General features: G+C 39.9%; 1 protein-coding gene across 1 annotated transcript; it reads left to right on the top strand.

Moving 5' to 3' along the window:
- Nucleotides 1–7,318: 7,318 nt before the first annotated feature.
- On the top strand, nt 7,319–7,645 carry LOC143549362 (uncharacterized). Its single transcript, XM_077040268.1, has one exon. The coding sequence runs from the start codon at nt 7,319–7,321 to the stop codon at nt 7,643–7,645; it is 327 nt and encodes a 108-aa protein (XP_076896383.1).
- Nucleotides 7,646–11,110: the final 3,465 nt, after the last annotated feature.

Raw genomic sequence — 11,110 nt, 5'->3', positions numbered from 1 at the left:
CATTTCAGTAGTGAGAAATAGTGATATGCCGGTTTTGGCCGCATTGATGAATGCCAAGCCGTGAATTTCCTTTCGCTACTCAGCCATGTTAAACATATGGACGAGTAGAGAAAGCAACAAGAGGAAGTTAATCCCTCATTTCCAATTGATCACGGCGATACTGAAGTTGCATGGCGCCATTCCAGCAGGCGCAGTTGGGTTGAAGAAGACTTTTACGGAACATAAATTGGATTCATTGGGCCCAGGTTGGACGTATACAAAAAGTGAAAGGTATCATCAGTTGAAGAAAGGTAATGTGAAATGGCGAGTGTTAAGGGAGGATGTTCAGCGAGAGGTGAATGAGAGTTGGAGGAAATAATTGAGGAAGGAAGTGACGATGAAGACATGGAGGTGGTTGGTGGTGATGAGAATACGGGTCGTAGTGGATCCCAACAAAGGGGTTGGGACTATTTTTGGGATATGCTTCATATGGAGACAATTGGGCCCACATGGGTTCGATAAATGAGGTGGTGAAGAGGCATCAGCCCTCCACTTTTGATAATTAGTCGGAGGAGTCCCGAGCGCATTTCGACCACCAACTTTTCATGGGGGCTTATCATGAACGAGCCGCGAAAGAGAGGCATGACCGTAACGAGATGTGGAACCGTGCTCACGCCTATGCGTGGGAGCACGAAGCAAACATGCGGTATATGGATGACAGAAATAGAAGAATGCATGAACAGTGGCATGCCGGTGAAGAGGTCATCCCAAATCCACCAAGTGTGGATTACACATCTCTGCCACCATATGACGGCTCTGTGCAATACCCCGAGCCTCCATTGCATCACTCCATGTGGGTGGACCCGATGCAGTCGATGGCACCACCACCACCATCGTCGGGAGAAGGCAGTAGCGGTGGAAGTGGAGCTTTCAACTTTGGTAAATTTTCGGATTTTATGACCTCCATCTCTGGGCCGCCACAGCTGCCTTACTATTGATGAGGACCGCGTCATACCAGGTGCATGTGTTTTGTATATTATGTACAGTTGTTTATTTTGGGTTTGGTTTCGTATTTGGGTGGAAGGGAGGAGGATGAAATCTTTTGAAATAATGTTACGGGTCGGAAAGAGGTGGTGTTTTGTGCTTGTTTTTAGTTTCTCAAAACCATACCTTGGGGACAATGTATCCCAAGTGTGGGGATGGGAAATCTTTTGATTAAAAATTACAAATTAAAAAAAAAATAAAATAAAAAAATGAAAATTTTTGATGAAAAAGAAGACAATTGAAAGAAAAACACCGGAAAGTGGTATGATTGGCGGGGCAAAGTTTTGGTCCCCTTTCATGGTCATAATTCCCCAAAAATCAAATTTTCTTAGCTATGTTAAAAATGTGGTCGATTAGTATTCTAGGCAAGGTTAGCATGATTTTGGTTTATCAAATCACATAACATGCCCATAGTCACTTGGGTATTGGGAAAACGAAGAGTGGTGACGGAATGGTTATTCTCCGTTAGAACTTGTGCCATCAATGAACTTCGAGACCTTAGCTTGGCATAAATGCAAAAGTGATTGAGGCACTTAAGTTAAAGCCTCATCTGGATGAGCGCGAGTGTGGGTTGGGCCTCATATATTACACATTTGAGGGTGGTCAATGAGAGGGACGAGGGGTTGGTTCCTTTAGTAAACGTATTTGGGCTTATTCTTCCTATTTAATTAACCCCAATGTTTTTGTGAGACGATCCGACTTGGTAGGTTGTTCTTTGTAATTGTAGTTGTTTTGCTATTAATCAATAGATAGTAGTAGTTAATTGTCTATGCAGGTTATGTTAAAAAAATGAGAAAAAGAGAAAGACAAGGAAAAGTCTAGGCAATGTCCAAAGCCTTGTGGTTCGAGTTCGTGATGCAAGCTGTTATGTATATAGTAGTGTGTTTTATTGTTTATTGCACTTTTGATGTAACAAGCCGGGTCGGATCACTTGAGTCACTTTCAATATTCCCATTCCATTTTACCCTTACACCTAGCCTCATTACAACCCGTTTAAGACCTCTTGATTTGCATTTGTGTTAAAGCATGAATGGGTGGAGATTTGATGATGGTACAAGCGTATGCAAGGAGAATCGAGTATTATTGTAATCTATGGAACGATCACCGTCAAGGGAGTTAATGAGTGACGGTGTGTTATGTGTGAGTAAATACGAAAAGCATGTTAAGGTTGACTAGAATTCTATGTTTTCAAATATAATATCAAGTGAGCAAGTGCAAATTTCTAATTATGTGGGAATAGGGTATGACTCGGGACCTTAACTGAGCCGGTTTTGTGGTATGTTTGGTGGTGTGTTTTGAAAGCAATTGTGACTTCAAGTGTTTCTTGGGGACAAGCAACGGTTAAGTGTGGGAATGTGACGGGCGACTCGTAGGAAAGCCACTAAGTGATTCAAAAGATATAAATATGCTTACGGGATTAAGTTAATTCTGTGGAATTAGTTGACTATGGTTTCTCGTGTGTTTGCAGGATTGAGGAGCTAGAGAGCGGCGTTACGAGAACACGGGCGAAAACGGTGAAGAAAACGGAGCTGGAACGAGAGAGATACGAAGAAAACAAGAAGCGGGAATGAGCTCCACCGTGGCCCGCGGGCCAGACCGTGGACCACGGTCCGCCTGAAGCAAATGTTCTAGAGTCCACCGTACCGTGGAGGAGAAGGGGAACAGTGGGGCAGACCATGGCCCACGGTCCAGACCGTGGCCCACGGTCGGGCTTGGCTGGGCATGTGATATTGGTCAACCGTTGACCACAGTCCAGACCGTGGCCCACGGTACGAGGCGGAGACCCGCCTGCATCTCTTTTTATAGGCCGATTTTGAGTGTCTTTTGGACTACTTTTTCACTTAAGACGGCCTAGAGGCGATTTTGGAAGAAAAAAACAACATTTTGGGTGTTTGTATCATTCGGTTTATGTTTGGGATTGCTAGTAACAAGTCACTTGAAACAACAATGATCTCTCGAACCATGAGTGGCTAGTTTTATAGTACTCCTCTCGGGATGTAAGGTTATTTGCATAACACTTTTGTTTATTGTTCTTGAACTTGGATTGATTATCTAAATGTTATGTTAGTATAGTCATGATGTTTGTGTGATTGTTTGTAGCTTGTCCATATTGTTTCTATCTAGCTTTTAGCCATATGTTCTTGGTGTCATTGGCAATCGAGATTTAGTGGGAAAAACTTGGAAGAATAGTATTGATTGATTGTTAAGTAAAACCTCGCATTCTAGGAATCCGAGTACTTAGTTCTTGATTAATTACAAACAATTGCATGTGCACAAAACCGAGAATATTACGGTTTATCCATCGAATGTTAACAAGAGTGTTGAACAATAACCCGAACCCCGAGTGGAATGCTTGTTTAGTTATTCGTTTACAACTTTCGTTTAGTTTACTTTAGTTTATAAAATCAAATCAAAACCAACTTGGAAATTACTTTTACGTCATTTACATTTATTTAAGTTAATCGTTGTGCTACTTATTAACACACTTTCCACAAACTCCTCGTGTTCGATACCCACTTACCACTATCTATTTAGTAGTATGGTGTAAGTTTGAGTGAGCCTTCGACCTCACATCAGACTCCAAGCCTGTTGCTGAAAAGAGTAAAGCCGAATCCTCTACTGATGCCAAAGCTGACTCTAAGCCTGCCCAAAACAACAACTCCAACCGTTACCACAAGAACAAAAACAATGGCCAAAAGCGCAAGACTCATCACCAAAATTTTGCTGTGAACCAACCCAACAACCAAGCCCCTAACCAAAATGCATCCAACAAGAAGCCGTATAATGGACCACACCATCTGTGCTCAATCTGTAACCGTCATCGTCCCGCATCGACCACTTGCCGCCTTTGCACCTCATGCAACCGTTATGGGTATCTTGCCAACACTTGTCGTGCACCTCCAAATGCATGAGCTGCTCCTCAACAACCCACATCGTCTGCTCCTCGAGCTGCTAATAACCCTCAAGCTCAAGCCGGTGTTCCAAATACCCGTGCTTGCTACCATTGTGGAGATCCTAGTCATCTCTACAATATGTGCCCATTGCTAGCCCGTGCCAATCAATCCCATGTGATGCCTCCACCGTATTATGCTCACCAAGCCCAAGTTGTTCCCGCACCGTACTACACTACCCAAGCCTACCAAGTACAAACTTACCAACCCCCGATCCATCAAAGCTTTGCACCTCATACCTATGCTCCCCAAGTTTCGCAACTTATGGCTCTACCGACTGCTACTGCTCAAGTCCCTGCTATTCAAGCCTCTTCGATTAATCAAGCTGCACCAAATCCTCAAGGTTCGAAGGGCCGTGCCTTCATGATGAATGTGAATCATGCCCAAAGCTTAAGTGATTTGGTGAATGGTACGTTCTCTATTAATAACCGTTCTGCTTCCGTGTTATTCGATACTGGTGCCGATAAGAGTTTTGTCTCGTTAGATTTTGCATACATTATTGATAAGCCTTGGGATAGGTTGTCTAAGCCTTTTTCCATAGAAGTAGCTAATGGGAACTCGACTTCTATCAATTCGGTTATTCAGTATTGTGTCATAGTTCTTAATAAGGTCAAGTTCCGTATAGACCTTATTTCGATGCAAATGGGTAGTTTTGATGTCATAGTTGGGATTGATTGGTTGACTTTGAATCACGTCGAGGTTGTTTGTTTTGATAAGTTCCTTCGTATACCTCTTCAATATGGTCGCATTCTTAAAGTTTTCGGTAGTACGCCTGCTTCTAAGCTTAATCTCATGTCGTGCTTTCAAGCTCAAAATTATTTGCGTAAGAAGTATGTTGCCTTTCTGGCACTTTTGGTGGAGAAAGATAAGGAGAAGAAGAAAATTCAAGATATTCCTATTGTCTGCGATTTTCCCAACATCTTTCCCGATGACGTTGTTGGACTTCTTCCTATTCGTCAAGTCGAGTTTCGTATTGATCTCATACATGGAGCTAATCCCGTTGCTAAAGCACCCTATTGTCTTGCACCTTCTGAAATGCAAGAGGTTTCGAGCCAATTGCAAGAGCTTGTTTTATTTGTGAAGAAGAAGGATGGATCATTTCGCATGTGCATCGACTATCGTGAACTCAACAAGCTTACCGTCAAGAACCGTTACCCGCTCCCTCGTATCGATGATCTTTTCGATCAACTTCAAGGAGCGCTTGCTTCTCGAAGATCGATCTTCGTTCGGGTTATCATCAACTTCGCGTTAACGAAGATGACATACCCAAGACTGCTTTCCGTACTCGATATGGGCATTAAGAATTTTATGTTATGCCTTTTGGACTAACTAACGCACCCGCGGTTTTCATGGATCTCATGAACCATGTGTGTAAACCCTACTTGGACAAATTCGTAAGTTTTTTCATCGATGACATTTTGATGTAATCAAAATCCGAAAGTGATCACCAAGAGCATCTACACACTATACTTGACCTCCTACGGAAGGAGCAGTTGTATGCCAAGTTTTCGAAGTGTGAGTTTTGGCTTAAGGAAGTTCAATTTTTGGGCTACATTGTTAACGACAAAGGTATCCATGTTGATCCCGCAAAGATTGAAGTCATCAAGAATTGGAAGACACCGACGTCTCCCACCGAAGTTCGTTCTTTTCTTGGTTCGGCGGGATATTACCGTTGTTTCATTCGTAACTTCTCAAAGATTGCATTGCCCCTCACCGCTCTTACACATAAGGGTAAACCTTACGAGTGGGGGTCAAGGCAAGAGGAAGCGTTTCAAACTTTGAAGGACTTGCTTTGCGATGCTCCTATTCTTGCTCTTCCCGAAGGTAGTGAATATTTCATTGTATTCTATGATGCTTCTAACCAAGGCCTATGTTGTGTTCTCATGCAACGAGGCAAGGTTATCGCATATGCTTCGAGACAACTCAAGGTGCACGAAAAGAATTATACGACGCACGATCTCGAGCTTGGTGCCGTCGTATTCTCTTTGAAGATTTGGAGACATTATCTCTATGGTACCAAATGCGTAGTATTTACCGATCATAAGAGTCTCCAACACATTTTTGATCAAAAGGAACTCAATATGAGATAACGTCGTTGGGCCGAGTTGCTTAGCGACTATGATTGCGAGATTTGCTACCATTCCGGTAAAGCGAATGTCGTGGCCGACGCTCTTAGCCGTAAGAAACAAGTCAAATCCGTGTTGCTTACGTGTGTTCTCATTCAAAATGATCTCGAAGAGCATGTTCTTAACGCGCAACACGAATCCGTTACCGAAGGCAATATGAATGATGAGATGTCGTGTGGTGCGGAATCTCAATTGGAAACCAAACCCAATGGTTTACTTTATTTTCTTAATCATTTATGGATTCCCGATCGTGATGACCTTCGCACATTCATAATGGAAGAAGCTCATAAGTCACGATATTCCGTACATCCCGGTGCTGATAAAATGTACGCCGTTCTTTGTTCCATCTTTTGGTGGCCCGAAATGAAGAAAGACATTGCTCTCTACGTTGCGAAATGTCTCACGTGCTCTAAAGTCAAAGCCGAGCATCATTGACCTTATGGTCTGCTCGAGCAACCTCCCGTTCCCGAATGGAAGTGGGAAGATATTGCTATGGATTTTATAACTAAACTTCCTTCTACCCGAAAGCAACATGATAGTATTTGGGTAATCATCAATCGTTTGATGAAGTCTGCTCATTTCATTCCCATCAAGGAAACGTATTCTGTTGATCGATTGGCGCATATTTACGTTGAAAGGATTGTTTGTCATCATGGAACTCCATTAACTATTATCTCCGATAGAGATAGTCGTTTCACTTCTCGTTTTTGGAAATCTCTCCAATACACTTTGGGAAGTCCTTTGGATCTTAGTACTGCTTATCATCCGCAATCTAATGGTCAGTTTGAGCGTACGGTTCAAACCCTTGAAGACATGCTTCGCTCATGCGTCCTCGATTTTGGTGGCAATTGGGATATTCACCTACCACTTATTGAATTCTCGTATAACAATAGCTTTCACTCTAGTATTGGTATGACACCTTTCAAAGCTCTTTATGGCCGCAAATGTCGTTCTCCTATTTGTTGGAGTGAAGTTGGAGAATCTCAAATTACTGGTCCGGAGTTAATTCAAGAAACAACTGATTGTATTGCTCAAATCCGTCAAAATTTACTCGCTACTCGTAGTCGTCAAAAGAGTTATGCGGATAAGCGTAGGAAACCTCTTGAGTTTAACGTTGGTGATCGTGTTCTACTCAAAGTATCTCCATGGAAAGGTGTTGTGAGATTCGGAAAGAAAGGAAAATTATCTCCTCGTTTTGTTGGTCCTTTTGAAATCATTATGCGTATTGGTCCTGTTGCTTATAGGCTTGATCTCCCATCTGAACTCTCAAATATTCATTCTGTATTTCATGTTTTGAATTTGAAGAAGTGTCTTGTCGAGGGTAATTTCCAAATACCTCTCGACGAAGTTCGTATTGAAGAGACCATGCATTTCGTTGAAAGACCTGTTGAGATTATGGATCACAAAGATAATGCTACTAAGCATAGTCGTATACTGTTAGTCAAGGTGTGTTGGGAATCGAAGCAAGGAGCAGAGTTTACTTGGGAACGTGAAGATCAAATGAAGGAGAAGTATCCTCATCTGTTCGCTACAGCTATTCTCTAATTTCGGGACGAAATTCCTAAAAGTAGGGGGTACTGTAACATTTCGGTTTTTATCGTATTTGTTTATCATTATCAGAACGTTATTCGGATCCTAAACTCTAATAATACTTTGCATTTATGAGTTATTAGTTTTCCTTTATTCACTTTTAGACCTCCAAGTTTTATATATTAGTTATTCATTTTTTATATCAAAACAAGTTCCATTATTGATCCATAACTAAACCATAGGGACTAAAAGTGACAACGAACAAAATCTCCCCCATTGAACACTGGAGCACTGTGCGGAGGCCCTAGGCTCGCCGTCGCGCGACGCCGTGGGGTATCTGGTCAGTCAGTTTGTTTATTATTGGTTCGTTAACTCATTTTTGGCATAAAATCGGTTATTTTAAGCATGAATCGTGAGAATTAAGGGCCAAGACATCTTCATATAACCGAGATATATGTTATAAATCATTTCTTATCAATCAAGACTCAATCTTTATGAAAATATTCAGTGATCCTTTCATTAAAACATAGATTATTGCTTAAACGGGCCAAAACATCCATAATTGGTTCGGTTTAGTTTTTTTCTATATAAACAAACCTTAAACCCTGCCAGAAATCTTTACACAAACCCTAATCATCATCCTCTCAGCCGTCACCCTCTCTGTCTCTTTCAATTCTCTTTGGTTTTTGGGTGTTTCGTTGAAGAACCGTTCATTAAACGGTTGACTTTGCATGTTTAACGACCGTTGACACGATATATCTCATCATTCGTGCACATTCTGGGTAAGTTGTAAACTGAGTTTTCGTTCATAAATATTCTCTAGTCGAAAACCTCAATCAATTTCTGAGATTGAAGGTTATTGACTGGTCAATTGCTTTAAAACCCGATAAAGGGTAAAACTGTCAACCACTTTGACTTCTCGTTTTCTCATACTTCTGGACGGATTCAATGTTTGGTCCAGAAGAATTTTCTTCTCGTAATTAAATTTTAAGGGTTCTGACCAAAACCCGACTCCCGACTCGAAGTTCGGATTCTGGTTAGACTCGACTCGTTTAAACATTAAAATCGACATAACTCGAGTTATACTTATCCGTTTGGATTGATTCCAGCTGCATTAGATTCACTTTTACTTATACTTTCATATCGTTAAGTTTTAGGTTCTGTTGGTTTTCATCGTTCGGCGCGTTAATTGGAAGACTCGTTAATCTTTTTCGTGTTTATTATTAACTCGCTTGTTTTAAGGTGAGTTTTGTCATTCCCCTGTTTTCATATATTTTCAAACGTTTTGGGGGCGTATACGTACTTATAGTATTTCATATTATACATATCTCAATCATTAGCAAACGTTATATTGTGTGTGAATTGCTAGACAAAAATACTAATTGATTACTTGTTTAATTTGCGCATTTGGATAGGTCAACTATATTCTCATTATAGTATGATCATACGACCGTCTAGTTTAACCGGCGTACGATTCGCTTGGCAATGGTTCACTTGATACTTATTTGCTCATTGGTTTGGTTTATTTACCAGTCTATTTACGTTTTGCTATCTTTTCATATTATATATTATTGCAAAACTTAATGACTTGCTCACTCAACATATCTGTAGACAAAACCTAATCTATTTTCTACGTATATGCAGGTTATCGCATGAACTAAGGGATGGAAATATTGGATTGCTAGTCGAGACTCTAGGAAATCATAAAGACAATATAATTAGATTTTAATTTGGATTATTTCTATAATTGTCATGGATTATTGTTATGGTTGTTTTGCTATATTTGGATATTTTTGTTTTATTTGAAATAAAATGAATTATTAGATATTGCCATAATTATTGCATGATAGTTACCTCAAGCTATGAGCAATCATGCTCACGCCCCGGCATTTTCGCCTTAGGTTGGGGTGTGACAATTGAATAGAGATATATATAAGCAATGGGATGCATGAGTTTTATAAAAGGTTAGAAAAAAATTTATTAAAAAATGTGGTTTTTAATTAAGAAAACTGCATTTAAATAACCCCAAATATTGACTAAAGGAGTTGGGTTATATGATCGATGAGGCTACTGTGTTAGTGTATACTTATAGAGAGATTTGAACATGGTAACGAGGCACAAAACGTAAAATAACACGTTAACTTATCAATCACTATGTTTAGTTATATATATATATAGGGTGTGAACTCATTCACTAACATCTATAGGGAATGAGGCTTCACACGCCTCAATATCTCCTCATACACTGACACACCAGCATATGAGTTCTAAACCAAGAGAATGACGTCCTTTTGCCAACTACATAGGCAAATGGCATCCAAAAACAAGTGAATAGCCTCATACTATGACTCTAAGTGTATTGAGTGTAGCATAGCAGACTCTAACAGCCCTTTAATACTGTAAAGCCAACTAGTTGTGCTGGCTATTCTTCCATCTTATTTGATTTTCATACAGAGTGTTGATATCTTTCTTTCTAAAATTTACCAACAACATTGGATAAAACACTCTGATGAATCTCTCATGTATGGTTTTCCCCAATACAATGACAACTTCCACGGTCTTCTCATAATAATACCATAGTTGAAATTCTGGATAGAAATCTTGTTCCATAATCTCAATGGTACCGTCTTCAATAAACGAGGAGATTTGACTTTAAGTATGATTTTCCTACGCCCATAGCGAGGATCTATCTCTGTAATTGCATGATGAGCAGGAATCTGGGGTTGGAAGAACTTGAATCCATGATCAACTCCATACTAGAGATGAGATCAGTACCCTATCCGTACCTGTACAAGAAAGTATCCGTACCTAAAATCAGTAAATCTGGGTACACATACCCGTACCCAAATTTTATGGTACGGGTACTTTAGGTACGGTACCTGCTTTGGTACCACTTTTTTCTTTTATTTTTTTTAAAAATTCTCTAAAATTGGTATCGATACTGTTGGACTCGGTCTGGTCAAGAGACATATTATTATTGATGTGGCTAGTACGTTATGATCCAAGTCGGGTCATACCCAATAACAAGCTAGACAAACACCAATAATATTTGTTTATATATGATATGATCATAACAAACAAATATTAACACTTGAGTTATTTGGAAAGGGGTTTCTAAATACATTGTACTTGTGAAATAAATAAATCATATGGATCATTTATACTTTGAGAGAGAGCATTCCATAGTGTTATTTAAGATGGTTAAATAACAATATGTGAATAATGGTTACCAAGAATGTTACCTATATTGTGTTATATTTATTTTGTGAAATAACACAATGTGAGTTTTATGATATAAAACTTATTTAAAGAAAAAAAAATATAAAATTTGAAATGGGTGAGAGGGTGGCCGCCCCCCCCCCCCCCTTTACTTTCTTACACCTTTTATTTTATATTATTATGTTTTCTTTAGTGGAGACATGCATTGGATGTGAGTTGGTGCCATGGGTGGTGCTTCCATTAACTCCCTAACTCTCTTTC

Source organism: Bidens hawaiensis, unplaced genomic scaffold, assembly GCF_021521415.1.
Source record: "Bidens hawaiensis isolate Kalapana, Puna unplaced genomic scaffold, B.hawaiensis_p1.1 tig00015548_1, whole genome shotgun sequence".
NCBI lineage: Eukaryota > Viridiplantae > Streptophyta > Magnoliopsida > Asterales > Asteraceae > Bidens > Bidens hawaiensis.
Note: the sequence above shows the minus strand (reverse complement) of the source record. Positions and strands in the feature narration are given on the sequence as shown.